Here is a 12270-nt window from a genome sequence, read left to right as displayed (position 1 = left end):
ACCAGTATTTGTTGTCTGTATTTACAGTTGCTATCTCTTCCAGTTGAATTGTTCCCTTAACCAATATATAGTGATCTTCTAATCAATTCTGGCTTGAAAATCATTTTGTCTGAAATTAGGTTAGTAACTCCTGTTTTTACTGTCTTTCATCCTGTGATTTTTAATCCATAAATTTAATCCATAAATTTATCCATGAATTAAATGTTTCTTATAAATTGTATGTCATTGGGATTTCTTGATCCATCCTGATAACCTGTGTCTTTTGACTGGGGAATTGAGACCATTCACACTGACAGTTATTACTGAGAGATACTGATTCCTATTGTTGCATTATTTTTGTTGCCAATTTCCTTTTCGTTAGCTGCTCATGTTGCCATATTTGTTCATTCTTTTTGAGCTACCATCATTGTTGACTTCATTGTCTCTAAGATAGTAACTTCAAGAGTTTTGTTTTGAAGCAGGGTCTTGCTATGTAATTTGGGCTAAACTTGAGCTCAGAGTATAGCTTAAACTAGCAATCCTCCTGCCTCTGCCTCCTAAGTGCTGAGATTACAGGTGTGTGCCACCACACCTAGGTAAGAGATTTTTCTAATGTTGGTTTGGTGGTCATAAATTTATTGAGGTGCTCCTTGTCATGGAAATACCTTATTTCTCTATCAGTTTTGAAGAAACATTTTGCAGGATACTTAAATTGGGGTTGGAAATTATCTTTTAGGGATTGATACACTTTTAAGTACTCTGGTCTTTAAAGTTTGTATTGAGAAATCTGCTCTAATCCTAAAGGACTGACTTTTATTTGTGACTCATTGCCCTTCTCTAACAGCTTTTATGTCCCTGTAATAAACTTTTGGTACTTTTAACATACATGGCATTGAGAGGTTATCTTCTGGTCATGGCTATATTAGGGTTTTATATGCCTCAATTATCTGTATATTTACTTCTCCCACTACATTTGGAGAGTCTTCTGCCATTATTTCTGTGAATAGGCTTTTTATGCCTTTTGTATTGTCTTCTGATTTTTCACTTATGCCAATTAGTCTTCTTTCCATCATCTAACAGCTGTTGGACACATTTTTCATTTTCTTGTTCCTTTTGTCTTTGAGAAATTGGTCTTAGGCATATTGTCTTCTAGTTCTGAAATGCTGTCCTCATACTGGTCAATTCTGCTGCCTATGCTTTCAAGATAATTTTTAATCTCCTAGATTTCTGATTGAAACTTTTTTTTGAGGCAGGGTTTCACTATGTAGCCCAGCCTAGTCTTAAACTCATGGTAATCTTCCTGCCTCAGCCTCCCAACAGCTGAGATTACAGGGATGCACTACCAAGGCCCGTTGACTGAAATCTTTTTATGGACTTTTAAATTCTATACTAAACTGTTCACTCAAGTATCATTTTATTTAGCTCATCCAGCTTTTTATCAGTCTTCTGAAAGGTACTGGATCATTTTGATTATTTCCAGTAAGATCTATCAGTTATATCTTCTGTGGTGGCGCCAAGTATCTCTTTGATCTGTTTATTAACTTTGCTATCCTTTGGAGTAATTAGGTGTGTGGCTTATGCTATTCTCCCCTTTGTGATCCCTGAATTGGCTTCAGGGAAGTTGGGAGTTTTGGTAGACATTTTGTTGCCTTGTCTTCTCATGTTTCTAATGCTTTGACTGTTTGTTGTTTTGTTTTGTACTGAGGTTCATGGATGCTCATCTTGTAATGACTTTGTTGGTCATACAGAAACCTCTGTAGTTGCTTGTCAATGAAGTACTTTCAGTGTGGCTTACTATAGTCCTTTACCTCAGCCCTAAGATCCACCTTGGTTAATCTGGGAGGGTAAGATGGAGAGTAATGAGGCCAACACCAAATTCTCTTGGAATGTATTATAGTATTGTTAATGTTTCAAAGGTAATTTTACAGAGAAATAGCAACACTTACAGAAACACAGAAAACTTACAGAACACTTACAGAAAAATAGCAACAATTATAGATAATATCAGGCAAATCAGCTATATTAGTATCATCCAGGACATTAATATACCAATTTGTACCACTTTTAACCCTAGAGAAGAAATTCACAAGTATGGTGTAAACATGAAGACAACCCAGGTATTGACTTACGGTTACTATGTCTCCACTAATGGTAGAAAAGAATTCAACAGTTGCTTTATAATTAACTGTCAAAAGCCTCATAAAGGTTTATGGTTACACCATTAAAGATACAGGGTTTGGGAATGCGAACCCAAGAAGAAAAACTTAAAACCTTAAACTATATGATATGAGGAGAAGAAAGAAGTGGTGCAAAGGATCCTATTAAGGATTTTTATAGAATTAGGTAAAGGTAAGAGAAAAAAGTTTATAAAAAATAGAACATTTTAAAAGAGGGAGAAAAAAATTATATGAGGAGTAAACATCAGAGCAGAAAAATTTAAAAAGAGAGTGAAAAAATAAAGAAGGGAAATAAAAAGTGAGAAAGAAACATAAAGGAAAATTTCCCAAACTCTTTACAAACTGGTGAAGAAGAAGAAAAATGGAAAAAAAAACCCTAAAAACAACCCACACAACACAACTAAACAAATAAAATAAATTTCACCATGATTTCGATCTAACATACTGGGGCCATATCCAAATTAAGACGTGTCCCTGCTCACACTAGTAGATAAAGAAGTCAAGCTCCAGAAAGCAGTAGAATTAGGATGAGGGCACCAAGATCATGATTTTCAAATCCAGAACAACTCAGGCTGAGCCTGGTCTCTAGCCATGAGGTGAGGGCCTGAGTCCTTTAGCTTCAAATGTCTCTGGGGGTCTCTTTCCAGGCGGACCTTAGCTCCCTCACCATGGCTGTCCCCTATGACCTTCTCTCACCCAGTCATTGTCGGACTGTAACACTGGGAGCGCTCTGAAGTGATGCTGTCTCACGGCTGTTCTAAGTCCTGGGTTCAATCAACCCTTTTCCAGGATGACATCTGACTCTAACGAAGCTCTCTCAAGGAATATGGTGAGCCCTTGTACAGAAGTCACTCACCAGTTGTTTCCTGTTGAAGAATACATGTTGGAGCAGAAGCCTCACTCTCCCTGAAAATCACAGCAACTGCTGTTCTGCACTACCACCGTATTTGTCCCTGAAGCTCTCAAATCCTCGCTTGTACTTTTTCTCTTTAGATTTAGTCTGCCTTTCCTAAGAACCTCGAGTGAGGATCCAGGGAGAAAGTACAGATTGCTCCTTTCATTCTTTGTGTTGTCTTTTCAATTTCTCTGTAAGTTGTAATTTTCCTGTCAGATCCTTCTTGGTTCCCAAGGACCTATTTCTCTCTTTTATTTTCCAGATTTTACATTCTGAATGTTGGAAAGGCTGAGTTGCTGTTGCTTACTACTCTGTCATTTTCCTTTTTTCTAAAAACAATTTGAGGCAAAAACTAACCACAAATGGCATAATAATTACATGTCACATGGAACATAAAAAATGAAAACTTTCAAATTAAACAGTAAAAAATATGTACAGCAATACCTTGGTTCATAGACACCTCTGTTTACAAACAATTCAGTTCACAAACAAAAGCATTCAGCAAAATTTTGCTTCCATTTGCAAATTCCATATCGGGTGACAAGCCTAACCGCTGCTATCTTCTCTGCACAAACACAGATGCAGCCATCCTCCCCCAAAATCGTAAAACAAATTGTTTGTATACCAAGATACCACGTATCTGTATTATCATTTCATCAGCTTCCATATGCCAAAGGTGAAAGACCCAAGGATTCTTCATTAAATGATAAGATACACTTCTTCCCCACAGGGTGTCTAAGAAATCAAATTCCCAATGCTCATCTGGCTTTAGCCCCGAGTGTGCTGGGATTACAGGAGTGCATGAGCATGCCCACTGTCTTAGTTACTTTTTATTCATCGCTGAAACAAAATACCTGATGCCCAAAGTTGGAAAAGTTTATGTCTTACAGTTTTTGGAAGTTTTAGTCCATACTTGGTTGGCTCCAAGGCAGGATGGCATGGTGGGGCCACCGTTCATGGGTGGCTGCAAACAGCAAGGTAAAAACCAGCAAGAGGGCGAGACACCTTCTTCCTGCCATCACATCACATTCTGGTTCCACTCTGGGAGTATAGCACTCACACCCCCAATCCAAGCACTAGACAATAAACCAATCACAAATGCATAATGCAAAGGCATAAGGCTTGGGGGCCACCAACATAAACCATGACACTCACCAAGTAAACACAGTTTTTGCCATGGTCAATGTTATGGATTGAGAACTAGCGGTCAACTTAACGCCAGCTGGATTACATCAGCATGCATTGAGCGAAGATGCTCCACCTGAGGAGGGTTGCCAGGATAAATAGGTGGAGAAGGGAGGTGTTGAGGGTTAAGGCATTAAGGCATTGTGGGTTCGACAAGTTGCTGTCTGAGCTGTTGATTCTCCTGGAGAAGCCTTGGTCCTCACATCGAGCATTGCTTCCTGGCTCCGGGGGGGAAGACATGTGCTGCTTGGTCTCCAGGATGAACTTGTCATGCTGCTTCCTGGCAGGTACCCAACTGTGCTTGCCAGAGGAGCTCGGGGGCCTCTGTGTCGCTGAGGACAGCTGTGGTGCCTTTCGGGATAGCCCTGGTCTTTGTTGTGTGACTTCTCGGCTCCAGCATAGAACCCTCATCCCACTAGCACAGCTCCTTCATCCTGCTGGCATAGACTTTCTGGCTTCCACCGCTGATTCTTGGTTCTTCCCGGCACAGATCCGTAAAAGATACTGGTGTGAGTCCTTCTTATGGGCTCTGGACCTCCAGTTGGACTCGTGGGAGGCATCATCCTGAGCTCTGGATTTTTATCTGGACTCATATGGGACATTGCTGTGGGGTTTAGGCTCTTGACTAAATAATCTATGTCTTTGGTGTTGTGGATAGATTTCCTGCATTTTCCTGTGTTAACTCCCAGTGACCATTTTAAAAATATTATAAACTCCATGTCCTGAACCTAATTGTTCTCTGTGTACAACCCCTGACTACAACAGTCAATATCAAGTATTTAGATCTCAATGATTCATCCTTAAAGTAGGGTGTGGAATGTTAGTGTGATTTAGCGCCAGAAGTGAAAAAAGAAATTCCCCCTTTTCTTTAGATGTCAGCAAGAATGAACTATAGGGAATGTGGCAAGTCCTATATCTGAGTGTGGCCACCACAGGCGCTGAGTCACAAAGGTCACTAAGGGTTCCAGGCATGAAATAAGGGATGGGATACAGTGAATGCCTCTTTAAGTTACATCATCCCTACTTCCTTTCCCTCTGTTGTACATAGATACAAGGACTTGCAGGTACTCTGCACTGGACCTTTTAAAACCTTTCCAGCTCTGAAATATTATACACCATTCTGGCATCTTTAGTCATCATGTAAAAGAAAAAAAAACAACTATGAGTCAGTTTCCACATCAGTGAGTGTTTTGAAGATTGTATCAATAAGAGTTCCATACAATGAAGCCATGAGCTTCCTGCAAGTTTCTGAATTCATAAAGATCTATATCACTTCCAACTAATTAAGAAAAGCTCCCAAAGATATTATTTATAGATGTGCATGAACTTTTAAGGGATGTTTAAAAGACAGACCTCCATTCTGTTTTTCTCCTAGCTTTATATAAACATAATTATCGACACAGAAAAGGAAGTTGAATTACTACTTGGTTCTCAAAATTAATGTACCAATTTTGAGAGTACTAACATAGTCATATGCTGCATTAGAAAGTCTAGATCAAGGGCAGGTCATATATATGACCATGATCCCATAAAACTGCATTGCTGGACTGGGGGTTTAGCTCAGTGGCATAAGTGCCTGCGTGGCAAGCGTGAGGTCATGAGTTTGATCCCTGGTACAAAAAAAAAAAAAAAACCTACATTGCCTAGGAATCTGGTACCAGCTCAGTTTAATATTCTCTGAAGCTCACTTAAGAATACATTTCTCAGAATATACCCCTATTTTTAAGCAATGCATTACTATACTTGCTACCCTTGCTTCTCCAGAAATTATACTAGTGTACTGTACTCTTACCTTCCACTTGTTAGTGATATAGAAATTGAAGTTCAGAGAGTTTATGTAATTCACTTCATATTATATCAAGTGATAGTACCAAGACTCAAATTCATGGCTAAATTTAAAGGTCACATTCTTTCATTCTTTTAAACTTTGGGCCTGCGTTACCCAGGCTTTACTAGCCACACTGAAATTGCACGCAAATTTATTATTTTTTTCGTGAAGCTATAGCCCCAGCTCAGGTCATGTTCTTTCTAATACATCATTATACCCCAGAAGAGAACTAAAAATTTTATAGTAAAAATTCTAACGTTTCATTGAGAGAAAAAAGTCATAAAATGTAATGTCAGTCCAAGACACAGGATACAGGAGGATGGTGGGTAGCATGTCTAGACAGGTTATAAAATGGCTTAAGACTATAAAGTGAAGTGAAATAAATCAGTTACACAAGTTTAAACACTGAATGGTTTCTCCTACGAGAAAACCAAAATATAAAGAACAAAATAAAAGACAATAGGAAGTAAAGCAATAAGTCTTTCTCAAATGGGAAGGGGATCAAGAGATGGAAAGAGAGAGAAGGAAGAAAAGGGAATATGATTTAAAATGTGCTATGTAATGTACCAACTCCTCACAAAAAAGGTAGTCATGTACTGCAAACAGATGTATTAATAAAAATTTTTGGCAGAAAACAAGGCTGGGAGCAGGATGAAATGGGAAGCAGGGGTGCAGGATGTGGACGGGCAACACAGGACCTAGCTTAACTGTACAGAGTGAGGAAGCACAGAACCAAATTGGGAGAGATATTTAAAATAGGTATCACTTAACCCATCCTCTCATGTAAGAAGCTGCATAAGCAACACTTTATAAAGGTGGGTTTAGGAAAAAAGATGTCTGCTGAATTTAAAAGGTAGGATTCAAATAAAAATTTGACTTCCCTCACAGGCACATATAGGTAAGACATTGAGAAAATCTTTATCCAGTCACTGAGGCTAAAACAGGAAAGCACCAGAAGTGATTGGGAAAGGTTTGCCAAGTTAAATACACTGTGAAACAAGCACTTGCACTGGCAAAGGTAAGAACTCCTAGCACTTACTAGCACTCTGTCCCACAGGGTGAGTTAGGTGTTTTACGTGCACCAAATCTTTTAATCTGGCAAGAACTGATTATAGTTCAGTCCCATTTATCAGATGAGGCCCAGAAATTAACTTAAGGGCATAAAACTTGAATCCAACAGGTCTTTCTGAATCCAAAGATTATCTGCTTAGCCATTCATTAAACTGCATTCTCAACTCTGAGGTTACACTGAGTGCAAGTTTAGTTGATTGTGGGTTGTGCTAGAATGTGGTGGAGTCCATACAGAGCTCCCAGTTTTCCTATGGATATGAGAATCCAGGGATCCAAAGTAGTATTACCACAGAAAGTTTGGTCACACCTAGTGTGAACAAAAAGCTAATGGCACCAGAAACTGGACTAGGAAGGCTTGAATTACCTTACCTGATGTCTACTCATCCAGTCACAGCTGTCTTTTGTCAACTAAACCATAGTTTTCAATGGGAGAATGACCATGGCTAAGATCAAGAGAAAGCTTTCACTTCAGTTATTCTGAAGCATTCTAGAGAAATGCATCCTTAATGGGAGTTACCTTTTATTATGAAGATTGTGGGTGGCAGGCTGATCCGGAGGAAAGCAGGTAATTCCTTCTAAAATAAGCTTTTCCAAGATCTGATTATTTAAAATACACAACTCAATTTTGGATTTTTGGATTTTGCTTTGTTCTGGGTGCTGGACATTGAACTCAGCACATGCTAGGCTGGCGCTCTACTACTGAGCTACACCTTGACACCTTCAGCCTGACAGATCAGTTTTTAAAATAATACAGCAACTGTTTTAAAGTCTAGGCAAGAATTTGGGCCCATTCCTATGCTGAATGTCCAGGGCCACTACCTCCTTCCGCAACACCACGCACATCTAACCCTGAAAACGAGGAAGCGTCCACCGAGGTTGCCCAATGCAGGGGGCTGTCGGTGTCGCCCAGCACACGCAAGTGAAGTCCCGGGCTTCTGACAGCGGCCCCAAGAGCACGCGCCAGGGGGCCCCGTGACGGGGAGCTACGTTCCCCAGTACCGCGCGAGGCAAGCCTCCTCCCACGGCCCTGGGAAGCCCTGACGCCGCAGGCAGGCTTGCTCGCCCTGGAAGAGCCACCGGGGCGTAGTTCCTCCACCGCTTCCTCCAGCCGCAACACCCACCAGTCTCTTCCTGCTACAGCGCCCACACGCTGCGGCCCGACCGAGGCGGCGGGGGCGGTGCGCACGCACGCACGCGCACAGCGCAGGCCCCGCCCCCGCCCCGCCCCTCGCGCGGCCCTCGGGTCCCGATGTAGACCTGTCTCTTGGGGCGGGCGCAGAGCTTCCTCCCTTGAGGTTCTCTCATTGCCACCCTACTTCTCCTTCCGCTCCTGCTTCTGCGGCTCCGAGGCGGACTGGGGACGAGCGGAAGGTTCGCGGCAGCCGAGGACTGACGTGGCCAGGGGGAGCTGCGGCGGGGGTCGCCGGTGCGGGCCATGTCGCTGTGGGGGGAGCCGCTGCAGGCCCCACCGCCCCCGGCCGCGCCCTCGGGGCCGCCGCTCGCCGCTCAGGCCTGGACGACCGTCAACCACCTGCGGGAGCCGCTGCTGCGGAGGCTCAGCGAGTGCTTGGACCGCGCACCCGAGGGCCGGGGCTGGAGGCGACTGGCAGAGCTGGCGGGCAGCCGGGGGCGCCTCCGGCTCAGGTGAGTGAGTCCCGGAGGGGGCGCGGGGCGGAGAATGGGGCGAGGCGGAGACGGGGACGCCGCGGGGCTGCGGAGAGGGACCGAGACTGGGAGAGATGTGGTCTCATTTAAAGAGGTTGCACCTCGCAAAGTCCTGGGAATGCGAGAGGACTTGGGAAGGAAGAGGCCGACACACCGTTTTTCCTACCATCGCAGTCCCTGGGCTGAAGCAAGAAGTACGATGAGAGGACGAAAGTTTTCTGTAGGGCAGTACTTCCAAAGTGTTCAAGATGCAAAAGAAAAAGACGGGCACCCAACCCTCGGGGCCCTAAGGAGGGTCTGGTGGGAGCCGTGCTGGTGAAGAGGGAGAGAAAGGGAAAGACTGGGTGCGGGAATTCGTGAAGCTTTTTATGTAGAGAGAATGGAAGGACTAGAGCGAAACAGCATCTTTCCCACCAAGCCACATTGCCATGTTCTCTTGACTTCACCATGAACGTTAAACTCTTAAGTAAAACTATTTTCGGGATAAGGAGAGGAACCTGACAGGGGAAGGGCTGGCCATTCTTGACGTTTTCTGGTCTCGGGACTTTTACCATCTTAAGAGTTATTGACAATCACAGCTTTTGGTGGCCAGATTCATATTATATCCTGATATTTGCCACACTTGAAATTAAAACCGAGAAGCTTCTAAAATATTAACTCGTTTTAAAATAATGATTCCTTACATAATAATTGACATAACATTTTTGCAGAAAAAAACCTGTCCAAAACAAATAAAGAACTTAAAGAGTAACGTTGGTTTACAATTTGAAAAATCTCTAATATTATAGTCAGTGGAGAGCTGCTGGATTGTTCTATGTGCTTCTGTGCGTTTAACCTGTTGCAGTATTGCAGATCATAGAGCTTTGGAAACTTCAGAGTACAATGCTGAAGAACGAAAGATTTAAAAAAAAAAAAAAACAAAATCTTAGTATTACAGTAAAAAAATGTTTTAACATTGTGGACACCCTTCTCAAAGGGTCTCAGGAACTGCACTAAATGTTCCAAGACCAGAGTTAAAAAGCATCACTCTACACCATTGTCATGATTTTGGTCTACATTTGAACCGCTTAGCATTTTTCTAAACTTCTCAAATGATTAAACTTTATCTTGTACTATAATTATTTGTGCAAATGTTGATAAACTCCTTAAGAACAAGGTGCAGCTCTTAATATCTGTTATGCCTAGAATTTATATTAGACAGTAAGTACTTGTTGAATTAAGTCATTCACGCTTGTATTTATTGAGTACCTATACTAGCTAGAAGTTACAGAAGATAAAGTTAAATGTTTCACTCCTATTCATAAGGGATTGTCTGATAATCAGCTGGTATTTTGGGATGTTGACAGTAACAAAGTGCTATTTGGGGTGTGACTAATAATGGGTTTTTATCGTTTATTAAGTACACTATATATGCCAGATAATTTATTTATTATCTACTTTAGCTCTCCATCAACCCTGAATTTCAGAGTTTGGTGCTGAAACAAAGATTAATGATGATTTGGGATTATTGCCCAAGCATAATGAGGAAAGGAGGATAAACTCGAGACTCAAGCAGAGGGCCTAAGTTTTTTTCTGTTCTAGGAAAAACATTTGACTGTGTAAAGAATATCCAGTGTACTATCATTCTAGGTCAGTAAACTTCTGAGTGTCTAGAATTACCGTAATTAAAATACTGTCTTTAGGGACAAATCTCTATAGTAATGTGGTTGGCAGTGATATAGTTAGAAAAAACTCTGGGCCTTCTGGAGAGGGCCTCATAGTGGGGACTCCTATGTGATGTTTGAAAAAAAAAAAAAGTCTGTAAAGCTGTACCAAAAAGAAGCATAGTGGCTGGGATATAAAAGGAATAGATTCCTGAGGCTGGCTATTAAGTTTTCCTCTCCAATTCATCAGTCAAGTTTTGCTAAAAGCTGTAGAATGGCATTAGCTTTGTTTGGATGGATTCAGGAAATTTTTTGAGGGCACTTTTCTGTATAGTAGTACAGAGAGGATGATTGGTGTCTAGCCAAAAACGATAAGCATGAAAGGGCATGCCATTGTGGATTCTGAGAATTTAGGGTGATTCGTCTGACCTGAAATGGGTGTGTTGCACCAGTCTTCCTAGATGATGAAAGTTAGTTCTGAAGAGGTTAGTGGAAGGCACAAAGATTAGAAAATTGAGGACAGTTAAGCTCGTATCTATTAAAAGTAGAATTAAGCTGCCACGAAAAGAATTAATATTGTAAACTTGGGGACTAAAGAATTAACAGCAAAATGTCAAGGTCATTCTTACTCTGTTTTAAAGACAAAAGAATTATTTTAAATGATTAAAAACTAATGAAATAAGAGCACCTTGTTGTAGAAGATCATAAATAGATGTTTTTTCCTAGTGTCAGATGTAGGAACGGTAGAACGAGAATGGTCCAAGTGGATTATAAATCTGAGGAGGATGTAAAGTGCTTCCTGAGAGTCACTGATTCATGGCCCTAAAAACTCAAAAAATGTTGCTGCCTCTGGTTTCTTTCCCCTTCTTCCCACTTTTGTTCTGAGCTCATTATATCTTTCCTCAAACTAGATGAGAATTGACTTAAGACTATAAATAAATAAATCACAGAAGAGTCCACCTGGGGCCAGGTATGGTGGTACACACCTGTAATCCCAGCACTCAGAGGCTGAGGCAGGAGAATGACTGTGAGTTCGAGGCCAGCCTGAGCTGTATAGTGAGATCCTGTCTCAGAAAATAAAAACAGACAGACAAAACTATACACCAAGGAATAATTGTTTTCAAATGGTTACCATTGACTCAGTGATTGCTTGGAGATAGTTTCTGACAACTGTGTACATATGGAAATGCCCTACTTACAAACCCAGTTTGATTCCATTCCATTCATACAACATCAGTCAGACTTTGCCATCATTGGAGATAGGCACGTGTTCTGAATGTGTTGCCTAAGCTAAAGTCAGTTGTGGTTGGGACATCTGAACTTCAAGGATGACAGAGCCCTCGGGGGGCTCCAAAATGCCTAAATTCTCATAAATAGAAAGGTAAGAAATTGGGCCATGGAATATGGACCCTGAAAAAGTAATCAGTGATTGGATACCTGCTGCAGAGAAGGGGACTCTTTTAGCTACATTAATCTACCTTCAGACAGCTAATAATGAAAACGTGTGCCAAAGTGCCCACAGCAATTTCCCTCATCTTCTTGTCCTCTGTCCCTGAATTTTGGAGTGCTCTAAAGAACAGCCTTCATATCTCTTTATTTATGCTTTTTTGCATAGTCTCCCAATGTTAATTTTTTAGTCTCTTGGCTTTACATATTTACGTTGATGTTATAGTTTATATCTGAATATCCCCCAGAGCATCATGCATTTATAAATTGGGTCTTTAGGAGGTATGTGAAACTGGATGAGTCCACTGATGGGTTTGTAGCTAAATTGACGTTGGGAGGTGAAGCCTGATAGGAAGAGGTGTAGCCTCTGTGGGTGTAGCC

At 41.5% G+C, this 12270-nt stretch overlaps 1 protein-coding gene across 2 annotated transcripts in view; it reads left to right on the top strand.

Moving 5' to 3' along the window:
* Positions 1-8355: 8355 nt before the first annotated feature.
* Malt1 (MALT1 paracaspase) overlaps positions 8356-12270 on the top strand; it is a 74828-nt gene continuing 70913 nt past the window's right edge. For both annotated transcript variants that reach the window (XM_063231556.1, XM_005005565.4), the window contains exon 1: positions 8356-8779. In XM_063231556.1, coding sequence (XP_063087626.1) covers positions 8571-8779 — 209 coding nt within the window. In that variant the 5' untranslated portion in view covers positions 8356-8570. The remainder of the gene's footprint in view (positions 8780-12270) is intronic.

This window comes from Cavia porcellus, unplaced genomic scaffold (assembly GCF_034190915.1).
Source record: "Cavia porcellus strain 051 isolate PalLab524CR breed Dunkin Hartley unplaced genomic scaffold, mCavPor4.1 scaffold_20, whole genome shotgun sequence".
Taxonomy (NCBI): Eukaryota; Metazoa; Chordata; class Mammalia; order Rodentia; family Caviidae; genus Cavia; species Cavia porcellus.
This window is presented reverse-complemented; position numbering and strand designations above follow the sequence as displayed.